General features: G+C 42.8%; 1 protein-coding gene across 1 annotated transcript in view; it reads right to left on the bottom strand.

Moving 5' to 3' along the window:
• vegfc (vascular endothelial growth factor c) overlaps positions 1–8916 on the bottom strand; it is an 87340-nt gene extending 78424 nt beyond the window's left edge. Inside the window, exon 1 of the mRNA XM_084932340.1 lies at positions 8528–8916. Coding sequence (XP_084788466.1) covers positions 8528–8644 — 117 coding nt within the window. The 5' untranslated portion in view covers positions 8645–8916. The remainder of the gene's footprint in view (positions 1–8527) is intronic.
• Positions 8917–25055: the final 16139 nt, after the last annotated feature.

Raw genomic sequence — 25055 nt, 5'->3', positions numbered from 1 at the left:
TGCCACTTTTTTTAATGTCCGATACCAATACCGATATCATAAATTTGGATATCTGCCGATACTGACATGAATCCGATATAGTGTATTTTTTAATCAATAAAACTGTTTTTTTTTTATATCTTGCTGCATTTTGTATAAGTTCATACTCAAGTTTAAAAAAAAAAAAAGCAAACAAACACTAAGCTATTCTGTTAAATCTGTATGCAAAAAATATACTGCACCCAAAATATTTCATAGTTCAGCAAGCAAGCTAGTTTGCATCTCTTTCGTCCACTTTTGTCTGTACGCAACGTTACTCTCCACCTCGCCTCTCTCTTGCACTGAACACAACTCCCCCTCCCCCATCGCTTCACCTGCAGGCAACGACAAGATGGACACGGCAGCTATCAAAGAGGAGCTGGTCGGTAAAAAGAAAACATTTGGAGGTTACTATTTTAGTGCTGTTAGCGTTAATCTCGTTAAAATGACGTTAATGCCATAATGCGGCGAATCGCCGTTAACGAGTTACCACGGATCGCCCCGTGCCTGCGGCTGGATGGCGTCACTCGAGGCTGTCAGTCACACAGTAGAACTTGGGAGCAGAGCAGCTGCGAAATCTGTCTTTGTTATTATGCTCAGCGTCTTTAGCTTACATTTTGACTGCACAATTGTGAGCTTTTTGTTATGCACAAAAACAACATTTTTTTTATTTTATTTATGGATCATTATTTTAATAAATGCTGATAATTTATTTCTGAGTAATCTTTCATGTACATCTACACTGTATGTTACTACAGAGATGTGTGAGATCTGGGACACAGCTTTGATAAGAACTCTCTTTTTGTTCTTACTTTATGGCTTAAAAAAAAAAATCTAGATATATATCGTATATCACCATCCAGCTAAAGAATATTGAGATATGAATTTTGGGCCATATCGCCCAGCCCTAATACGGAGCTAATAAACTTAAACCCTACACCTTAATCCCTATTCTGGTATTTTAAAGAATAAAGAAGTATTAAACAACCTAACTAATAGGGTTGCCAACTCCCAGCAAAAAAAAAATAGGGAACCACCCTCCGCCTCGTGATGCTTAATCGACGTAGTCAACTTTAATTTAATGCACGTGTAAAAATAAATAAATAAATAAATAAATAAAAATGCACAGAAATCAATTATTTTTCTACAATAATTAAATAGATTCAACATCTTTCTTCAACAGAATTGCAGACTGCACAGATGGTTCCCAAAGGAAAAAGTACTATAGCTGACTAGGGTATATTAGACTTAATAGTTACTATATACAGTAATGGACACACATTTTACATCAGATTAAAACTTTGGGTGTAAGATTCAGATAATTATTTATTAAAAGCTGGACATTTTAAATGAGAATAAGAAAGAAAAGTATTTCTTTGTGCCCCCCTTTCCCTGTTAATGCCCTACCCTGCCCCCCTGGCAAAACTTTGCTAGATCCGCCCCTGCACAGTTACCAGCTATCAGCTACGTAGAAAAGGATCCTGGTGTAGAATTTATTTAATATTACTTTCTAACAACAGCTTATCAAGCTTAAACGTGCCGCTGTTGTTTAGCCGCTGGCTTCCTCTTTCAGGCGCAAAGTGGGCAATAAACAAACAAAAGACACGGAGTCATGACAGAAAAGCCGATCAGCTGATCATTGATCAGTTTCATGATTGAAGTAGCAACAGGGGAGGGAGGGAGAGAGAAGAGGCAGTCGCTCCATATATCAGTTGTTGAGCTTAACGCTGGAATGCTTTACAAACATTCAGAGATGAATTTACACACTTGCTTTACTTCTCTCTGGGATCACTTTCTCTGAGATGAAATGCCAGTTTGGTAGCGAGGCTCCAAAATGCTCAATTAGACAGGTCTCGCACGCCACAGCCACTCTATCACGTGACGCATACTGCTCCGACGTGCTAAGGTTATGAGCTGAGTTACACCATGTCGCAAGTTTTCTGAGGTGCTTTTGTGATATTTAATGGATCGGATTAATTTTTTTATTTCTCTCCTATATCCGATCCAGTAATTTAGGTCAGTATCGGACAGATACCAATACGTAATATCGGATCGGCCCATCTCTAACACAAACATATGACTTTGACACTCACAATGCCATTGTCAGGGCTCATCCTGTGGTTACTTTTTCAATATTTAACAAAAAAATCTTTTTATTTATTGATATATTAGCCAAAGTTGTCAGCATTTATAGTGGCAGTATGAATAGCCATTCATGTAAACTTACAACTGCATTACTACAACGTCTATGAAAACACTGATCTTTCCAACTTCAAGAGTTGCGCACAATCTGTGGCCCTGCTCATAATAGTCAGCTCTTCGATGATGACTGACTTGTACCTTAGCAATGCTGCCAAACCAGCAGTCTTTCACCTTCTTTCAAAACACAGAAATAAAGGAGAGGATCTTCAGACACCCACCAGATTTAGATTTAATGTGAATTCAAAAAAGGCAAACAAGCATGAGTGTGCCCACATGTCAAAGCCTTTTCAGTTAGAATGATTTGAATTACAAATCTCTTCACAAATTTAGCTCAACTTCTGACGACGTGATTAATTGTACATATGAATACAAAGCATTTTACTGTATCTTAAAAATCTCCGCATCTTAGTTTGGCTCTGATTTTTTGCTTACCTGTATTATTAAATCTTCACTGGAAGTTAACCTGTGGCTCTGACTGTCACACATGTCTGGGGTTGTCCCGTATTGTTGCTATAACAATGATATCACAATGACACTTAAAATAGTTTATCAGTATTATCGTGGACAATATGGTATAGCACAGCTCTAGCCTCTACCAGGCAGAGCAGCAACTATTATAAGATGTTGGAACAGAGGTGGCAACTGACTGAAACTCTGTCTGATTTACGGTAACAATAACTAAACCTCAAGACAATCGAAGAGCTTTTGCCAGTTCCTCTGGTAGGATCCACTGAGTCTTTGAATGTGCCACTGTCTACTTGAGTGGTTGAAGTTGTAACAGTCTCTGGCCTGCCTCCTCTTATCAGAGGGCCTTTGAAGTCCACTGTGGCAGTGGGTTCAGGGTGTGGTGTCAGGGGAGGCTAATACACATAGTTGACCTTTATCATCTGCTCACATCTCCCCATTTGAGCATCTGCAACAGGTTTCCAGCTGTCTTCTCAGCTGCTGCAGAAACTGTTCAAAACAATAACAAAAAAAAAACAAAAAAAAAACCCTCAACATGTAATAAAGGACCCATGTGTGCATGGGTAATTTATTGACACATTGGTGCCAAAACCCAAGCTGCAGTGTGGTGGACCTGCAATCAGCCAGCTGAGGCGCTGGCCCAGATGGTGGCCGAGCTGACATGCAGCAGGAGCAGGCTGCAGTGGTTTGCCACCAGTTTGAACAGCTGCAGGAGTATGAGCCCTGAACAAAGGTGTTGGACAGTCTGGTTGCTTAGGCTGGTCGCTGGCACCACTGCAGTTCACACCGGGCCCACCAGTATGCCTCGGCGGAAGGAGATGACCTCCAAAAAATGAAAGTCAACACTTTCTGGACCTAATCACCGTCTCACTGACCAGTCAGAAAAATAATTGACAGATTAGTTGACTACCAAGATAATCTTTAATTGCACCCTTACTTAATATAAAAGCAACTGAATGCCTTCTAGCCAGAACCACACGGTGAGAGTAGTTCCACTGAAAGTCTCAGTAAAAACTAATTTCAATGTGCTAACATTTAGCACGCTGTAAATTAATGCCCAGTATGCTGCCAGTAACAACAAATTTGGCCTTTAATGTGTTTGTTAAAAGTCCCTAGCACATGCAGTATTTCCATTTGTGGTTAAAAAAAACAAACAAAAAACAAACGTTCATCTGTTACTCCAGGAGTGGGTTTGTGTAATGTGTTATTATTACCCTGCAACACTATTTACATTCTGAAATTGTTTTTGTGATCAGTAGGTTGATAGGATTTAACTTAAAAAATATATATAAAGCTATCAAGCAAAAAAAAAATAAAGTTAAAATCTTGTGGGCCAATGAAAACGTGGAGGAGAGGTAAAAACAAAGAGGAGCTAACAGGAAACTGGTAAAGATAAATGACAACAAGATTCACTGGAGAGGCTGACTGGAAATCCTTCCTTCAAGACCAAGCCAAATGTAGTAAGTCAAATGAATCAGGGAAGGATGATACACAAGTGTGCATTATAATGTCTCACACACACACACACACACACATTCCTTGCAAGGAGTTAAACATGTTTTTTCTTCTAGATCACATCTTAGAACACGTGTCAAACTTAAGGCCCGCCAGCAAAATGTGGCCCCCAACATGTCATTTTATGTGGCCCATGAGAGCATGTGCATGATTGTCTTAAAACAAGTTTACTATATGGTGTTTAAAAGCGCACACTGACTATAAACTACATCTCCCAAAATGCATTTGGATTGTTTGAACCCCAATGCCCCCGGTAGTAGGGGCAAGAGGGAGAACTTCTAGTTTGACGTGATGTACCGCCAGATCTGATTTTTAAATACAGATGTGTATGGTATCCACAGAAACATCAGAATCTCAGCTAAAAGCTCATAAAGCCATTTCAACGACCACCAAACAGCAAAAACAGCAAACAATTAAAGAGCAGGTAAACAGATTCTGCAAAAAGATCTTACTTTGGCTGTCTTGCTGCCACCACGATAAAATTGCACTTCCTTCACAGCTCTACCTCTCAGGAAAGTTTATATTTTTCACTTTCTACAACAGAAATCTGTTTGTTTTATGACTACAGCTAAAAAAGAACAATATCAACAAAAAAATTGAAAGTTTGAGCAATGACCTACCAGAAGTTTAAGAGCTTTTTCTTTAACATGTAGAAAAACAGTTAAATAGGCCATTTGTTTACACTCACATAAGAGGAGTTTCACTTGTCTGGTCTGCTTAAGATCAAAGCGGGCTGTATGTGGCCCACAGTGTAAAATGAGTTTGACACCCCTGTCTTAGAAGAAAAGATACCTTAGTAGGGAGTGCTCCAATAGAGGCTCCAATATTCATTACGCTTCACAGCTTAATATATAAATCCCATGGATGAGCTCCAAAGCAATGTGTAAAACTGTAGGAAACAACAGCAGTCCTTCTTCTGTAGGCTCAGTGGGCACTGCAAAGTTGTGCACGTGAACGTGAACTAGTTCTCCATCTGGTGAAGGTTCAACTTAAAGTAACCCATGGCATGTTTCCAGAAAATAATAAGAAATAGCAGTGCCAGCTGCAGTCCAGCACTGTGGAGTTGGAGTTTGCCTCACTGACAACAGCTGAATGACTTTAAGGACTGCCACCCGAGCAGCATTGTCAGCCTCAAGGAAACAGAAGAAAGGAAGAGCTTGGGGTAATTTACTTGGACAACATTGCTCAGTTAAAGTCTGAGCAATCAAAAATCTGATTATGTTAAATTTGGTGCTTAGCAGCAACTAGCAAGGGAAAGAAAACGCTAGAAGCCAGTCTGTCTTGAAAAGGTTGACAGCAGGGATGACTTGGTGAAACTTCTCAGAGTAACAGCCAGAGCTACAAGAGAAACTCATCATTACAGTTAACAATACCCTGAGATCACATGACTTCATGCCACTGCTCAGCATTTATCTCTGCCACCTCACCCTCATCAGACACAGTGAAAGGCCCCCCACCCAGACCCACACACACAAACACCCTTGACCCCTGTGACACCTGCCTCCATTGGCTCTTTTCTGTGGCTAATTTGAAAATACCTCTTCCTAATCCCTACTGCTACCCACCCCTGCTGCCCTGAAAAATGTTCCCTTCCTCTCCTCCAGTTCCTCTGTTCATTCAGTTCAATCGGTGTTGCTGGCAGCTTTTTGGTGGTGTATTAGTCCAACTATTGCTGTAACACTCAACAGGTATGTATGTATGATCAAGGGCGATCGTGGCTCAAGAGTTGGCAGTTCGTCTTGTAATCGGAAGGTTGCCGGTTCGAGCCCCGGCTCGGACAGTTTCGGTCGGTGTGTCCTTGGACAAGACACTTCACCTGCCGCCTACTGGTGATGGTCAGAGGGGCCGATGGCACGATATGGCAGTCTGGCTTCTGTCAGTCTGCCCCAGGGTAGCTGTGGCTACAACTGTAGCTTGCCTCCACCAGTGAGTGAATGAATAGTGGAATTGTAAAAGCGCTTTAAGGGTTTCGAAAAGCGCTATATAAATGCAATCCATTATTATGATAGCAATTTAACAAAAGCCAGTTAAGATCCTCTATGTAAAAAAAAAAAAAGATGCTGGTTTATGAACCAATGCATGAAATCAGCATTTCTGTGTTCCTTGACCTCTCAGATCCAGACTTTTTCTGCCAAGACGCTTGGCAGGAAAAGACTAAATCAAACTGAGGAGCCAGGCTTCTCATTCTGATCACTATTACTAACACCTTTTGTTTTCTCTTGTCTTTATCCAAAGACTGAAACTTGGAATGAAAACAGAGATAACTGAGAAAATAAAAAAATGGATACTTTTACTGTTTGTCAGGATTTTGTGGAACTGAAAAACATTTGGAAGAATGTACACCGGTAACAAATGAAAGACATCCAGGCTTTTATCTGCTAATGGACCCTACTCATCCCAGAATGTAATTAAGTGTTTTTTTATTAGCCCTGCCTGTCTAACTGTCTGACTACCAATTTTAAAACTAAGAACCTGTTCCATGATAACCAATGGTACTGAGATGAGGGGAAAAAGTGTTGAATCAAGATGGAATGAACTATATATACTGATCACGCACATTATGACCACCTGCCTAATACTGTGTTGGTCCCCGTTTTGCTGGCAAAATCTCTCTGACCCATTAAGGTATGGACTCCACAAGACATCTGAAGGTGTGCTGTGGTACCTGGGACCAAGATGTTAGCAACAGATCATTGAACTCCTGCCAGGTGGGGCCCCCATTGATCGGACTTGTTTCTCCAGCACATCCCACGGATGCTCGATTAAATGTCTATGGGATCCAATCGATATCTGTGGAATCTGGGGAATTTTTGGTTTGTGGCAGGACACGCTATCCTGATGAAAGAGGCCATAGCCATCGGAAAATACTGTTTTCATGAAAGGGTGTCCATGGTGTGGAACAATGCTTAGGTAGGTGGTACATTTCAAAGTAACAGCCACAAAACCCAAGATTTCTCAGCTGAACGTAGCCCAAAACATCACACTGCCTCCACTGTTGCTTTCGGTTGTGGACAGAGGTCAGCATGGGACCAGTCTGCCACTGTGCGGTCCCATACGCAACAAACTACAATTTGGTTGCTTTGGTTGGTATTCTGACACCTTTCTATCAGAACCAGCATGAAGTTTGTGAAATCAATTGGACTGGCCCACACAAGCCAGCCTTCACCCCCACATGAAATCAATGAGCCTTGGCCGCCTATGTCCCTGTCGCTGGTTCACTACTGTTCGCCACTGTCCCTTCCTGTTAATATAGCCCACCCACAAATAGATGAAGAGATCATTTGTGTTTCAAAAAAACTTGAATATTCTTGTCCATTCAGTTACTTGTGCAAATAAATTCTCTGCAATATGCAAAGACTTCAACTTGATTTAAAAATAAAAGTGAACTTTTAGGCTAAACAAACAATATCCCACATACCGTAGAAGAGAAGAAGCTACTTTTGGCTGCTCACAAGAGGTCACCACAGTGGGTTGCTCCCTGAGTTTGGGATTTGGCAGAAGTTTATGTTGGATATAGATAGTTGTCAACAGAAAAACAGCTGTACCAGCGTGAACAGCTGGGATAGTTAGTACTGGTGTTAACTCTTATGATGAGCAGTTATTTCCTTTAAGAGACCAGTAAATAAAGTTACATGTGAGACTTACATTATTGACTCCTCTAAGCTTTCACTTAATATTCTAGGTCTCTTAAATACTAATACTAAACTAGTCAAAGTCTGAATGGCTGCAAATCATAAACTTGTTTTCTCCTGATTTTTGGTCCCAGAATCTTTAAGAAAACAGGGGCAAGAGAAGACAGAGAGAGATCACCAGTCCATCTTTCATCCATACTAACTTTCAGTTGGACAACAGCGGGATTATTTCATAGTCTTTGGAAGTCCACTCCCACCCTAGCTTAAAACACAGTTAAAGAATGCAACAACAAGGTTTTCTTTCTATATTTACTCTCGATTTTACTTTTTAGATATTGCTGTGTTGTTCAGATACACATCTTCATGCATGAGTGACACATGTGTAGAGTTCTGTCTATTCTAAACTAACAAAATATCAGTGAAGACAACTGTCTGCATTCTTAAGCAACAGGAACCAGAGTCACATAGGGAACCCTGCACCTCATTCCTGATCCCTTCATGAACGCAAAATGAATGAGATATTCAGCTGATCACATGTTAATCCCTAAATATCCACAGCGTGAACAAAGTTGATAATATACTGTGATTCAGTGGGAACGCCACCTCTGAGTCACTGGACGTCCTCAGTGACTGCATCAGCTGAAACTTTACTGTAGGCAGAGACATGCGCTCCTCTCAAACAGCTTCACACTCACCGGCTCATCCAGCTGCTCCTGCTCGTAGTATTCATAATAGTCGTTGTGACTCAATGCGCTGCCAAGCGTGGTGTTGAGAAGGTATGCCAGTAAAAGAGAAAATCCTTGTAAGTGCATGTTTATATGAGCAACTCCTGAAGTGTTTATGATCCGAAAATCATAAAAAATGTGGAATTTAAAAAAAAAAGAAAGCTCCCCAGTATCTGCGCTCCCCTCTTTCTGTCGCTGAAAACACACGCTCGCTCTCTCTCGCTCTCCTTTGTCTTCTTGGCAAGGTCCAGTACTTTCTCCTTGGAGGGCCTGTGTGTGTGTGTATGTGTGTGTGTGTGTGTGTGTGTGTGAACCCCGCTGTGGATGAAAGCCCGGTCACATGGAAACTGATAAATCCGGAGGGTCAACAGAGGCTGTCCCGGCAATTAAGAACGCCAAGGCGCACAATTACAGGAAAATAGGCTGCCTTCAAAATAAGAGCATACAAGTAACCACGTCTCTGGAAAAACAGCTCAGAGGATGGCAACAGTAATCGATCATTTCTACTGACCTCTGTCACCAGGTGACAGAAACTGCATCAACAGTTTGTTTTTGTTTTTGTTTGGTTTTTAGTTCTTTTGTAGAATGCTATATAATACAAATAAGTTACATGTGTAGAATAGAACTGAAGAACGGAAGAACAGCCCTTTATTGTTATTGTACGTGTACGACGAAATTATGGACAGAGTCACAGCTGAAACTCTTACTCCAAAAATAAAACATTAGTATATTCATTCTTTCATGGTTGTTGTGGTTCTATCACGGTTAAACTCAATTATGATTTGATGGGAAAAAAGTTGTTTTGCAACTAATTTAGTCTCAAGATTTGACAATATTTACTATAATTTAAGCATGGGTTTCTGCAGTAATGCAGTATTTTGCAGTTGTTCGTGGGAAAATCAAAATGACACCAAAAAAGTAAGATGCATTTATGGTAATTTCACTGCATTCAATAACAGTGAGATAGCACAGGTTTGAATGTATTTTACAAGTTGGGTTTTGAATAACCTAACTTCAGCAATCAGGTATGTGGTCAACACAAAGTAGGAATGTTTCTATGGTATGTTTCTATCCCCAGTAGGGATATAAATAATTTAGCAGAGGCAGGGATCAAATTTTTTAATGTTTCATTTTCAGGGCTATTCATTTTTAATGCTCTTAACTTGTACTTTCTGCCTTGACCAAAAAATTTCCCACGTCTAGGAGTTAATAAAGGTTCATCTTATCTCTTATTAACCATTTTGCCCTTAAATTGAAAGAAAACAAAGGAAAAATATCTGCCATAACTTATTAATGCTACAACACATTTTGATGAGGAACTGAAACTGAAGGTCACATAAACATTATATACTGTTGGACTGCAGGTCATTGACCCTGGTGGCCTGTCAAACTAACCAGCTACCTTTTAAACTGGCTCATTCACCATCACACTTTTTCTCATTTTTTTGTAAATGACATATTACATTAATATGTCATTTATGTCATCAATTATGTTGATGCAATATATGTTTTCAATCCTACATCACCCACGTCTGAACAAAACAGAGTATCATTGTTCCGGGCATTCTAGAGTGAATTCATGCATGCGTTGCATTTAATGAAACCATTTACAATTGTACACCTCAGCATTCTGTTGGTACTTATAAAGATGCAATTATTATTCCTTGTGTGTGTTGAGCTTGGCAGAGCCTCAGTGCTATCACAGCTGCATGCAAAACCTACAAAATCATTCATCTGCAAACTTTTTAATAGCCTGTAGGTCCATGGTAAGACTACTGCCACAAAAACCTAGCAGGACAAAGACGTCTCTGCTTAATGTCAATGATGGACACCAAATGATTTAGGAAGCAAGTCGATATATCGTATATCATTTAATATTGTATAATGACTTCAAAAATGTGCCTTGAGTGGTCAACAGTCCCATTATATTAAACTGGTTGCTGGTGTTTATGCTGGTCTGTGGTCTCCTTTGCTGCTGTTGTGGTGTGGCTGGTGGCCCTTGAAGACTGGTTTTCTGTGTATCTTTAACTGTGTGTCTTTAACAACGCACTGGCCCCACCCCTGAGTGGGATCTTCTGTGGGTGTCATCCTTCCTACACCTGCTTCATATTTCTCAATCGAGTATATCGAACATTGAGCTCCAGTCATTCAGTCAAGACTGTAAATGTTTGACTGAATCCAAACTTTGCACGCTCTCAAAGTAAGCACTCACCTGTTCCCTGACCTGCCCACTCTTACTCTGGATCATTCATAGATTTGTGTTCAGTCAAAAGCTGCACAAGTACTCTCTCCATGCCTTTGTAAGCCGGCTATTTAAGAAAGACCAACTCAGTAAATTCCCCCCGCCTCTGTCTGCACCTTATCACCGCTGGATATTTGCTAACTCTCTGCTCCACTGCTTTCTGAGTCTGGTCACTGGGTGTGTAATTAGCTTCATTATAATAGATGCAGATCTACCTTTTAATAGATTGGTGCATTATCAATTTAGTGGTTGATATTTTTTCCTCATTTATGGCCACAAGCGGTGAGTAGCTATTTTCAAAGCGTTGATAATAAGATTTTCCCGAACGGTTTCTGGATTAAGGCTTAAAAAAAGCTCATAACAGAACCACTGCTCCTCAGCATCAAAAAGACATAGCTGTGGTGGGTCAGGTGTCTGAATAGGGTGCCTCTTAGGTGAGTAGGTATTTAGAGTTTATGGGGCAAATAGAGCCAGGATTTGTTGTTTTGATGTACTGTTTTTCAAAAAGCACTTATCAACCAACTCAAACTCTTCAGGTGGCTGGGTCATTATGGAAAAAATAATTTATAACCTTAGTTGTTAGTTATGTTAAAAGTAATGCAGTGAATTACTTAATTTAAAAAATAATTGATTATATCTGCAGAAGTGTAGAGTCCACAGTGAACAAAATGAGCTGCTTCAAATTTGGCGAATAGCATTGACAGATAGAGTGACACTTATTATACAGGCCTCAGGCTCTAGGCCCAAAAATGACATATACACAGAGACACAGAAGCACATATACACACATACTTAAAACTCTGGTGAAGGGTAAAGGCAGTACTGTGCAGGAGGTCTGTCTCCATGTTGAAGTCTAGCCAAGATTCTTTTATAGTGTGTGTGTGTGTGTGTGTGTGTGTGTGTGTGTGTGTGTGTGTGTGTGTGAGAGAGAGAGAGAGAGAGGCCACTCTACAGACATTTAGGGGATATGAAATTCTTCAGCATGGCCAGCATTCCAAAGTATTGCGAGACACACCACAGACTAGAGTCATACGAAGCAACAGTGAGCTGGGGTCAAAACTGAGACAGAAATACAGACTCCTTCATATGCATATTTATAAGTACGCTTTGTTTTAGATCAATGCATGCAAAACTTTCTCCACCGAGGTCCAGGGTCACGTTCCTTCTCACCAGGTGGACGAAGTCTCACAGATACCGGGGTAAGCGAGGTGGGTGGGTAGTGAAACTAAAGGCCTGGTTGTCCCACTCTCCCAAAGATTCCCTGTCCCAAAAGGAATTGGTTTCTCACATCTGTCTCTGTGGACTCCTGGTTGGTACCTGTCATTGGCTTGGATCAAGGCCCACTACATGTGCGCCAGCAAGGAGCAAATCTCCCAAACCTGCAGCCTTTGACATTGTGACAGTGTGTGGTTTGTATCTCCCCATTTAAGTTGGATGCTGGAGCCTGATGGGAGAGCCGTGTGTTGTGAGGGGTTGATGAGGGCAGCTGAAAAGCTGGGCAAACTCGAAGTCCAAGCAACACTGTGAATAAAAAAACACTCGGCTTGCAACACTGTGCTTCTCTGGCTATTCCAGTCTGCATGCCAAATATTCTTGGGCAAGATGGTAACCCCAAATTGCTCTCTGCTGCATTCATTAGAGTATGAATGTGTGTGAATGTTAGATAGAGAGCACTTGCCTAGAAAAAAAAAAGCTTTTATGACCGAGTGTGAATGGGTGAATGAAGCATGTGTGCTTAGGTAGCGTAGAAAGCACTATATACACTGAACAAAATTATAAACGCAACACTTTTGTTTTTGCTCCCGTTTTTCATGAGCTGAACTTAAAGATCTGAAACATTTTCTACATATACAAAGGACCCATTACTATCAAATATTGTTCACAAATCTGTCTAAATCTGTGTTAGTGAGAACTTCTCGTTTGCCGAGATAATCCATCTCACCTCACAGGTGTGGCATGTCAAGGTGCTGATTAGACAGCATGAATATTGCACAGGTGTGCCTTAGACTGCCACAATAAAAGGCCACTCTGAAATATGTAGTTTGATCACACAGCACAATGCTATAGATGTCGCAGTTTTTGAGGGAGCGTGCAATTGGCATGCTGACTGCAGGAATGTCTACCAGAGCTGTTGCCTGTGAAATAAATGTTTATTTCTCTGCCATAAGCCATCTTCAAAGGCGTTTCAGAGAATTTGGCAGTACATCCAACTGGCCTCACAATCGCAGACCACATGTAACCACACCAGCCCAAGACCGCCACATCCAGCATGTTCACCTCCAGGATGGTCGACCAGGTGGAGACCAGCCACCTGGACAGCTGCAGCAACAATCAGTTTGCATGGTAAATGGTAAATGGCCTGTATTTGTATGGCGCTTTTACTAGTCCCTCCTAGGGACCCCAAAGCGCTTTACACACCCAGTCATCCACCCATTCACACACACATTCACACACTGGTGGAGGCAAGCTACAGTTGTAGCCACAGCTGCCCTGGCCTGGGGCAGACTGACAAAAGCGAGGCTGCAATATCGCGCCATCGGCCCTTCTGGCCATCACCAGTAGGCGGTAGGTGAAGTGTCTTGCCCAAGGACACAACGACCTAGACTGTCCAAGCCGGGGCTCGAACCGGCAACCTTCCGATTACAAGGTGAACTCCCAACTCTTGAGCCACGACCTTGAGCCACGAGGTATTCTGTTGACAGATGTTTTAAATGTTCAGGGCAGATGGCAGACAGTGCGTCGTGTGGACGAGCAGTTCGCTGACATCAACGTTGTGGATTGAGTGGCCCATGGTGGCGGTGGGGTTATGGACATTGAACACGAGTGCATTTTATTGTTGGCCTTTTGAATGCACAGAATTGCTGAGATGTTGAGATCCTGAGGTCCATTGTTGTGCCATTTATCCATGACCATAACCTCATGTTCCAGCATGATAATGCATGGCCCCATATTGCAAGGATCTGTACACAATTCCTTGGAAGCTGAAAACATCCCAGTTCTTGTATGGCCAGCATACCCACCAGGCATGTCACCCATTGACCATGTTTGGGACACTTGGCGTATATGACAGCAAGTTCCAGTTCCTGCTAATATTCAGCAACTTTGCACAAGTATTGAAGACGAGTGGACCAACATTCTACTGCACACAATCAACAACCTGATCAACTCTATGCCCATTGCACACCATTTGCCTCACAAGGTGCAACACAGGGGGGGTACTGTCATGGTCCCCATGTCTCTCCAGCTGGCTCACGTTGGGCCACAGTGTTGTTTTTGTTGTTTCTCCATACCTCTCTCTCCTCCTCTCTTTCCTTCACTCTTCTCTGTCTGCCTGGGCAGAACTCAGGTGATCTGCACCTGCCGTTAATTAGTTCCTGTTTTCCCTGGCCGCTATTTAAGGTCCTCTCCGTGAATCACTACCTTATTGTGGTGGAGGGGTTTGTGTGTCCCAGGGATCCCAGGGGTTATGTTGTCCGGGGGCTTTTGCCCCCTGGTAGGGTCTCCAATGGGAAATTGGTCCTGGGTAAGGGACCAGACAAAGAGCGATTCAGAAGACCCTTATGAGGAAAACATCAAGGGAACAGTTTACCCTGCCTGGGATAGGGTTACCGGGGCCCTGCCCTGGAGCCAGGCCCGGCGAGGGTGCCCAAGGGTGAGCGTCTGTTGGCCGGGCCTTAGTCCATGGGGCCCGGCCGGGCACAGCCCGAAAAGGGGACATTGGCCCACCACGCGCAGGAGGCGCTGTAGGGGTCGAGTGCATTGTGTGCTGGGCAGCGGCCAGGAGCGGAGGCCCTGGCGGACTGATCCCCGGCTACCAAGACTGGCAACTGGAACATGGAATGTCACCACTCTCATCGGGAAGGAGCCTAAGTTAGTGCGTGAGGTTGAGAGGTACCGGCTAGATATAGTCAGGCTCACCTCTACGCATGGCTTGGGCTCTGGAACCAGTCTCCTGGAGAGGGGCTGGACTTTTTCTCAGTCTGGAGTTGCCCCTGGTGACAGGGGGCGGGCTGGGGTGGGTATTCTAATATCCCCTCGGCTTGCTGCCTGTACTTTGGGGTTCTTCCTGGTGGATGAGAGGTGTTTTGTTATTGGACTTCTGTGCAAAATCACAGTTTGGCCATAACATGCCACAGAGTGTCCATAAGTGCAGGTGGCACCAGGATGCTCTAGGCCGCAGGCCGATGATCGATTTTGTAATCGTATCACTGGACCTGCGACCATGTGTTCTGGACACTCGGGTAAAGAGAGGGGCTGAGCTGTCAACTGATCACCACCTGGTGGTGAGTTGGATCAGGTGGCGGGGGAAGACGCTGGACAGACCCGGTGCACCTAAACGCGTAGTGAGGGTGTGCTGGGAACGCCTAGCAGAGGCCCCAGTCCGTGAGATCTTCAATGCACACCTCCGGCAGAGCTTCAACAGCATTCCGAGGGAGACTGGGGACATTGAGTCCGAATGGACCATGTTCAGCATCTCCATTGCCGAAGCTGCTGCATTGAGCTGTGGCCGCAAGGTGGTTGGTGTCTGTCGTGGTGGTAATCCCCGAACCAAATGGTGGACACCAGAGGTGAAGGGAACCACCAGGCTGAAGAAGGAATCCTATTGGGCTTGGTTAGCCTGTGGGACTTCGGAGGCAGCTGACAGGTACCAACAGGCCAAGCGGAATGCGGCTCGGGCAGTGGCTGAAGCAAAAACTCGGGTGTGGGAGGAGTTTGGAGAGGCCATGGAAAAAGACTTTCGGACTGCCTCGAAGAGATTCTGGTAAACCGTTAGGCGTCTCAGGAGGGGAAAGCGGTGCTCCGCCTGCACTGTGTATAGTGCTGGTGGAGCACTGCTGACTTCAACTGAGAAAATTGTCAGGTGGTGGAAGGAATACTTCGAGGACCTCCTTAATCCCACTGACACGTCTTCTGAGGAGGAAGCAGAGTCTGGGGATGAGGGGAATGACCAGCCAATTTCCAGGGGCGAGGTCACTGAGGCAGTTAAACAACTCCTTGGTGGCAGAGCCCTTGGTATGGATGAGGTCCACCCTGAGTTCCTGAAGGCTCTGGACATTGTAGGGCTGTCCTGGTTGACACGCCTCTACAATGTTGCGTGGAGATCAGGGGCGGTACCCTTGGACTGGCAGACCGGGGTGGTGGTCCCTATCTTTAAGAAGGGGGACCGGAGGGTGTGTTCCAACTACAGGGGGATTACACTCCTCAGCCTCCCTGGGAAAGTCTATGCCAGGGTGCTGGAAAGGAGAGTTCGTCCGCTAGTCAAACCTCAGATACAGGAGGAACAATGCGGTTTTCGTCCTGGTTGCGGAACACTGGACCAGCTCTTTATCCTCTCAAGGATACTTGAGGGTGCATGGGAGTTTGCCCAACCAGTCTACATGTGTTTTGTGGACTTGGAGAAGGCATTCAACTGTGTCACTCGGGGTGTCCTGTGGGAGGTGCTATGGGAGTATGGGGTGTCTGGCCCATTGCTATGGGCCATTCGATCCCTATACAACCGTTGCATTGCCGGCAATAAGTCGGACTCATTCCCGGTGGGTGTTGGGCTCCGCAAGGGCTGCCCTTTGTCACCGATTCTGTTCATAATTTTTATGGACAGGATTTCTAAGCGCAGCCAAGTGGCGGAGGGCTTTCACTTCGGTGGCCTCAGAATCTCATCTCTGCTTTTCGTGGATGATGTGGTTCTGTTGGCTTCATCGGGTGATGACCTCCAGCTTGCACTGGAACGGTTCGCAGCCGAATGTGAAGCAGCAGGAATGAGGATGAGCATCTCCAAATCTGAGCACATGGTTCTCAGCCGGAAAAGGGTGGAGTGCCCACTCCGGGTCGGGGTTGAGTTCCTGCCCCAAGTGGAGGAGTTCAAGTATCTCGGGATCTTGTTCACGAGTGATGGGAGAAGGGAGGGATCGACAGACGGATTGGTGCTGCAGCCGCAGTGATGCGGACACTGCACCGGTCCGTCGTGGTGAAGAGAGAGCTGAGTGTAAAAGTGAAGCTCTCAATTTACGTGCATTGTAAAACAGCAACATGAAGTTCTGAATTTTCTGGATCTAAAGTTCTCGTGTAACATATGTACACACCGAACAGATTGTGGTTTTGCAAAAAATTTGTTCCCAAAAAACGAGCTGGAAAAAAAAATAAAGTTGATATCAAGCAATGATGAGATGGTCCTGCTGTTCTGTTTAAACAAGAAAGGAAGAAACTGAGAGTCTGAGTTCATCTGAATCTCAGGAGAAGGCAGCAGCTGGGAGAATTTCATGGTTTGAGACAAGCTGTATCACAACCACTTTCATACATATTTTACGATGTCAGAGGGCACTTTGAACTCTTCTTGGAAGTGCTGGGACCACATCTGAGGACACAGAGAAATAATTTCAGAGCCACACTGACCCAGAGCTGTGTTTAGCTGTGCGTCTGAGGTATGTGTATTGAGTACCGGAGTGCGTTTTGAGCTACAAGTGCAAGTGTTGCCAAATACAGCCGTCTGTGTAGTCAGATCTGTTTACACAGATCTGAAAAATCAGGCTAGGTTAAAAAATAAATAAATGCTACAAATTCATCCAGTGAAATCAAAGCTGCATTAAAAACAGTTGACTCTGAAAATTATTTTTTAACACATGAAATATTTGCACAGATTTTAGGCTCCTGGTGTGCAAAGAATGGAAGCCTCCTTCCTGGTTCATCCATCCATCCAATCTCTTCCACTTATCATTGTCGCATACTGGGGGATTTAATAAATTTGGCCAGATTTCTAGAAATGAATGCTGCTCTAGCTAAAGGTCAAGGTCAAGGTCAAGGTCAAATTTATTTATATAGCACATTTCAAACAGCCGATGCTGCACAAAGTGCTTAACAATATAAAAATGGTATTAAAAAGCAACAATGTAATACAATAATAACAATAAAAAACAATAAAAGGACAATAAAAGAATTAAAACAATAACTAAACTAATTCAAATAAGACCAAAATGCTTGGGTCATAGTGTGTTAAAAGCCAGGGCATAGAAATGTGTCTTTAGTAATGATTTAAATTGCTCAAGTGTTTGTGCATATCTAATATTTAAGGGGAGACTATTCCAAAGTCTGGGACCTGCCACAGAGAAGGATCTATCACCACGGAATTTGAGATTAGTCCGTGGGATGGACAGCATTAGTTTTGAGCTAGACCTCGTGGTTTTTCCTGGAGCATAGGCAGAGAGGAGCTCAGACAGGTAAGGAGGGGCTCGGGCATTAAGTGACTTAAAAACAAAAAGTAAAAGTTTAAATTGGATCCTGTAGGAGACAGGAAGCCAGTGTAAAGAAGCTAAAACTGGGGTTATATGCTCTCTCCGTTTGGTACCAGTTAGCAGGCGAGCAGCTGCATTTTGAACCATCTGAAGACGATGGATGGTGGCCTGATCTAGACCATAATACAATGAATTGCAGTAGTCTAATCTGCAAGTAAGAAAAAGGTGAATAACACGCTCAAAGACGTTGGCCGTGAGGTATGGCTTTACCTTGGCTAGCTGTCTTAACTGAAAAAAATAGGACTGAACTACTGCACTCACCTGCTTATTCAATTTAAAAGAACCATCAATGTAGACACCGAGGTTTTTTACATGTGTTTTACAATACGAGGAAAGGGCGCCCAGAGTGCTGTCGATATGATTAAAGTTGCCAAAAATGACAACCTCAGTTTTATTTTCATTTAGCTTTAAAAAATTTAATGACAACCACTGTTTGACATCATCAAGGCAAGCGTAATAAGAGCTGCAGATGGTCTGACCCTGCTTTTAAAGGTAGATAAATCTGCAAATCATCAGCAAAACAGTGAAATGAAATGCTGTACCGCGAGAAGATGGAGCCCAATGGCAACAAATAGAGTGCGAACAGGGCAGGACCCAAAATAGAGCCTTGAGGTACACTGTATTTAAGAGGGGCTATTTTGGAGTTGTGGGGACATGGACATGACATGACATTGACATGGAAAACCTTTCTGACAAATAGGACCGAAACCACTGTAGGGCAGATCCTTTTAGGCCAGCATGAAATTCTAGCCGTGATAACAGGATGTCATGGTCGACCGTGTCAAAAGCTGCTAACAAGTCCAACAATAAAAGAGCAGCAGGGCTGCCAGAGTCCAGAGTTAAAAGAATATCGTTAAAAATCCTTAAAAGTGCCGTCTCAGTGCTATGTAGTGATTTAAAACCAGATTGAAATTTTTCAGAGATCATATTAAAATCAAGGTGGGCCTGCAACTGTAGGTAGACCACTTTCTCTAAGACTTTAGATAGAAAAGGAAGCTTTGAGATAGGCCTGTAGTTGGACAGAACAGTTGGGTCCAGGTTTTGTTTTTTAAGAAGAGGCTGAACTATTGCTTGTTTAAAGCATGATGGGACGCAGCCTGTAGCAAGGGACGTATTAATTAATCTCAGGATGAAAGGCCCAACAGTATTAAAAGTGCTTTTAAGCAAGCTTGGGGGACTTCGCCTGCAAAATTATGAACACGGTACCAAATCCGGACAATTTCTTGCTAACCAGTTAAAAATCAATAAAGAAAAAACAACTATATGTGCTGTTAAAGATTTTTCTGGGAATACAATATATGATCCTAAAAAAATAAACAAAATTTTTAGGGATTTCTATGAAACTTTATATACACCACAAATAAACCCATCTAAAAACGAAATTGATCAATTTCTCGACAACATAACTCTTCCAAAATTATTAGACACCCAAGCAATGGCACTGGATTCGCCACTGACGCCAGGTGAACTCCAGGAAGCTCTGATAAGTATGCCCAATAATAAGGCTCCAGGTCCAGACGGTTTTCCAACAGATTTTTACAAAGAATTCTGGACAATTCTGGCACCAGTTTTTCACAGGATGTTGCAGGAAATCAAAGAAAATGGTAGACTACCACCAAATATGAACTCTGCAAATATCAGTCTCTTACAAACACCAGGCAAAGACCCTGTATTTCCTTCAAGCTATCGTCCAATATCCCTTATTAATGTAGACCTTAAAATAATCTGCAAAGCTCTCTCAAAGAGATTAGAGAAAATAACCCCCCTTTTAATTCATCCTGACCAAACTGGTTTTATAAAAGGTAGGCACTCATCAACAAATACACGTAGATTACTTAATTTAATAGACTACTCATGCAGTAAAAACATTGAAACCATAATATTTTCTTTAGATGCAGAAAAAGCATTTGACAGAGTTAACTGGAAATTTCTATTTGCAACTTTACATAAATTTGGTTTTGGACCCTCTTTCATTAACTGGTTAAAAATATTATATAACTCCCCAACAGCTTGTGTCAGAACAAATGACCAAACATCCTCCAGCTTCTCTCTTCTGAGGGGCACCAGGCAGGGATGCCCACTCTCCCCTTCACTGTTTGCAATTTTTATTGAGCCACTAGCAGCAGCAATTAGACAGGCTACAACAATTAAGGGCATAAAATGCAAGAATGTAGAACATAAAATCAGCCTTTATGCGGATGATGTGTTACTTTTTCTCCAAAACTCACAGACCAATATCTCTGGGGTAATTGCATTGATAAATTCTTTCTCAAGTGTCTCAGATTATTCAATTAACTGGTCGAAATCAACAGTTCTTCCGATTAATTGCTCCTTCCATAATTCTTCTCCTTCCCCACTGCAATGTGGAAATATAAAATATTTAGGTATTAATGTCTCTCCTAAACTTTCAGAATTAACTAAATTAAACCACACCCCACTTTTAAAGACAGTAGAAGGCGACCTGGCTAGATGGAAATCTTTACCCATATCACTCATGGGAAAGGTCGCCGCTATAAAAATGATGGTCTTGCCAAAAATAAACTATTTATTTTCAATGATCCCAAATAAGCCATCACAAGATTGGTTCAGATCTCTAGACTCGTATATTTCTAAATTCCTTTGGAAAGATAAACCCCCACGTATCAGCTTAAAAACACTACAAAGGACCAAGGATAAAGGAGGATTAGATCTGCCTAACTTTAATCACTATTTTTTAGCCAACAGGCTTCAGTTCATCTCTAGATGGTTTAAACACACCCTCTTAGATGAACCTTGGATAGATGTAGAACAGGCACTATGTAATAACCTAGAAATTTCAGACCTACCATTTATCAGCTCAAACGACATGAATGCTTTAAAAGCATCAATATTAGCTCTTCTCTGACAGCATGGTGGGAGTTTCTAAAAATGACAGAGTCTTCATTAATCCCATGCAAACGTACACCTATCTGGAACAATCCGGACATATTACAAAACAATAATATGATAAACTTTCCAGATTGGAGTTGCAAAGGAATTAAATACTTGGAACATATGTTGGAAGGAACAGACTTTATTTCGTTTGACAGACTAGTTACACAATATGGGATCAACAAGAAACTATTTTTGGAAATTCAACAAATTAAATCCATAGTAAAAAAGAAATTTAATCCCAGTGAAGCTGAATTACAAACACCACCAAGCGTGGTACAATTTTTTAGTCTAAAACCCCCCAAATTATTGTCTAAAATATACAGAACACTTTCTAAAATAGATGAATCAATATCCCTTCCTATTGCAAAATGGGAAGCAGATTTATCAATCAACTTAGACCCAAACCTTTGGTCTCAGATATGCTTAAAAACCTTTCAATGGATCAGAAATCCCAGTTTGCAATTAATACAATACAAAATATTACACAGAGTGCACTATACTGGTCATAGGATGTTCAAGATGGGCTATACGCCCTCCAACAACTGCTCATACTGCACAGCAAATACACCGGACAATTACATCCACGCTCTTTGGTGCCTGTTCGTCTGTGTCTATATGTCAGGTTGGGTCTTAGACTCAACCTCTCTGGGTACATCTCAGGCCCTCCAAAGTACGGAGGCCTATCTCCCCTCACCACACTCCCTGCCGGTGGCTGATGCCCTCAGACGTTGGTGTGTTGGTGGTCCTTGTCGTCTGGGGCTGGGCGCTCATGTATGTACCGGCTCACTCCTGGTGGCCGATTGGCGGGGCCGGGCGCCTGCGGCCCGGCTGGGCTCCTTCCGGGGGGTGGGATGCCCTCAGGCCTCTGGCCTCTGGGCCTGAAGCTCGGTCCTCTCTGGCACAGCTGGCTGCCGGCAGAGCCTGCAGGCACGCCACTGCAACCCCCTCTGGCCTCTGCTCCGTAGCTGCGGGGTGACCTCTCGTTTGGGGCTCTACTCAGCTCTTCCCAGGAGGGTGGCACGGTACCCCCCCCTTTGGTGGCCCTCCTCGGGTCCTTGTACTCTGGGGCCTCTGGATATCTGGGGCCTGGATCTCCTCCATACCTGCTTCATACCCTGGTGGACGGGGCTATGGCTCCCCACACTCCCTAGCAGATCGTTACATGGAGAAACCTTTGGAATACAAGCATGCTGATCCACACAGGTGGTGTACACACGGGTGTTCACAGACGCGGACTACACCTTTCTTGGCTGCTCAAAGCACATTGTGCCCTGTCTATCTTGCGTGCTGCACAATATCGTTTATTATTTAGTATCTATTCAATTCAATTCAATTCAATTTTATTTATATAGCGCCAAATCACAACAAAAGTCGCCTCAAGGCGCTTCATAGATACAGAGAAAAACCCAACAATCATATGACCCCCTATGAGCAAGCACTTTGGCGACAGTGGGAAGGAAAAACTCCCTTTTAACAGGAAGAAACCTCCGGCAGAACCAGGCTCAGGGAGGGGCGGCCATCTGCTGCGACCGGTTGGGGTGAGAGAAGGAAGACAGGATAAAAGACATGCTGTGGAAGAGAGACAGAGGTTAATAACAGATATGATTCAATGCAGAGAGGTCTATTAATACATAGTGAGTGAGAAAGGTGACTGGAAAGGAAAAACTCAATGCATCATGGAAATCCCCCGGCAGCCTACGTCTATTGCAGCATAACTAAGGGAGGATTCAGGGTCACCTGGTCCAGCCCTAACTATATGCTTTAGCAAAGAGGAAAGTTTTAAGGCTAATCTTAAAAGTAGAGATAGTTTCTGTCTCCCGAATCCAAACTGGAAGCTGGTTCCACAGAAGAGGGGCCTGAAAACTGAAGGCTCTGCCTCCCATTCTACTTTTAAATACTCTAGGAACAACAAGTAGGCCTGCAGAGCGAGAGCGAAGTGCTCTAATAGGGTGATATGGTACTACAAGGTCATTAAGATAAGATGGGGCCTGATTATTTAAGACCTTGTATGTGAGGAGCAGGATTTTGAATTCAATTCTGGACTTAACAGGAAGCCAATGAAGGGAAGCCAAAACAGGAGAAATATGCTCTCTCCTTCTAGTCCCTGTCAGGACTCTTGCTGCAGCATTTTGGATTAGCTGAAGGCTTTTCAGTGAGTTTTTTGGACATCCTGATAATAATGAATTACAGTAGTCCAGCCTGGAAGTAATAAATGCATGAACTAGTTTTTCAGCGTCACTCTGAGACAGGATATTTCTAATTTTAGAGATGTTGCGCAAATGGAAGAAAGCAGTCTTACATATTTGTTTAATATGTGTGTTGAAGGACATGTCCTGGTCAAAAATGACTCCAAGGTTCCTCACAGCGTTACTGGAGGCCAAGGTAATGCCATCCAGAGTATGAATCTGGTTAGATACCATATTTCTAAGATTTTCAGGGCCGAGTACAATAACCTCAGTTTTATCTGAATTAAGAAGCAGAAAGTTAGTGGCCATCCAGGTCTTTATGTCTTTAAGACATTCCTGCAGTTTAACTAATTGGTGTGTGTTATCTGGCTTCATGGACAGATAGAGCTGGGTGTCATCTGCATAGCAGTGAAAATGTATGCTATGTCTTCTAATGATGCTGCCTAAGGGAAGCATGTATAATGTAAACAGAATTGGTCCTAGCACTGAACCCTGTGGAACTCCATAATTAACCTCAGTGTGTGAAGAGGACTCTCCATTTACATGCACAAATTGGAGTCTATTAGATAGATATGATACAAACCACTGCAGTGCAGTACCTGTAATACCTACAGCATGTTCTAATCGCTCTAATAGGATATTATGGTCAACAGTATCGAACGCTGCACTGAGGTCTAGCAGGACAAGCACAGAGATGAGTCCACTGTCAGAGGCCATAAGAAGATAATTTGTAACCTTCACTAAAGCTGTTTCTGTGCTGTGCTGAGCTCTGAAACCTGACTGAAACTCTTCAAATAAACCATTCCTCTGCAGATGATCTGTTAGCTGTTTGACAACTACTCTTTCAAGGATTTTTGATATGAAAGGAAGGTTGGAGATTGGCCTATAATTAGCTAAGACTGCTGGGTCTAGAGATGGCTTTTTGAGTAAAGGTTTAACTACAGCCAGCTTGAAGGCCTGTGGTACATAGCCGATTATTAGAGATAGGTTGATCATATTTAAGATCGAAGAATTAATTAATGGCAGGACTTCTTTGAGCAGTTTTGTAGGAATGGGGTCTAGAAGACACGTTGATGGTTTGGAGGAAGTAATTATTGAAGTTAACTCAGAAAGATCAATTGGAGAAAAAGAGTCTAACTTAACATCAATGGTACTAAGAGTAGCTGTAGATAATATTACATCTGTGGGATGATTACTGGTAATTTTTTCTCTAATGATAAAAATTTTATTTGTGAAGAAGTTCATGAAGTCATTACTAGTTAACGTTAAAGGGATGGTTGGCTCAACAGAGCTCTGACTGGTTGTCAGCCTGGCTACAGAGCTGAAGAGAAACCTGGGGTTGTTCTTATTTTCTTCAATCAGTGATGAATAGTAAGATGTTCTGGCTTTGCGGAGGGCTTTCTTATAAAGCAGCAAACTATTTCTCCAGGCTAAATGATGATCCTCTAAATTTGTGACACGCCATTTCCTCTCCAGATTACGAGTCATCTGCTTTAGGGTACGTGTTTGAGAATTATACCACGGAGTCAGGTACTCCTGATTAGAGACCTTAGTTTTCACTGGAGCTACAGTATCCAGAGTGGTACATAGTGAGGAGGTGAAATTATTAACAAGATAATCGACCTCTGTTGGGGTAGCGTTCAGATAGCTGCTCTGCTCTGTGTTGGTACAGGGCATTGAAGATGATAACAGCTACTGTTATCTACTGCTAGCTAGTTTATTGTGATGGTGCTGTTTTTTTTATTATGTTGCTCTTTGTTGTTTGCTTTCTCTTCTGGTTTTTTTTCTCCATACAGGTGATCCAGGTGTTTTGTTTGTTTGTTTGTTTTTTGTTTCTCACCGTCACCTTCTCACCGTCTCTTCTCCCCTTT

This window comes from Perissodus microlepis, chromosome 6, assembly GCF_051167445.1.
Source record: "Perissodus microlepis isolate ML-2025 ecotype Zambia chromosome 6, ASM5116744v1, whole genome shotgun sequence".
Lineage (NCBI taxonomy): Eukaryota > Metazoa > Chordata > Actinopteri > Cichliformes > Cichlidae > Perissodus > Perissodus microlepis.
Note: the sequence above shows the minus strand (reverse complement) of the source record. Positions and strands in the feature narration are given on the sequence as shown.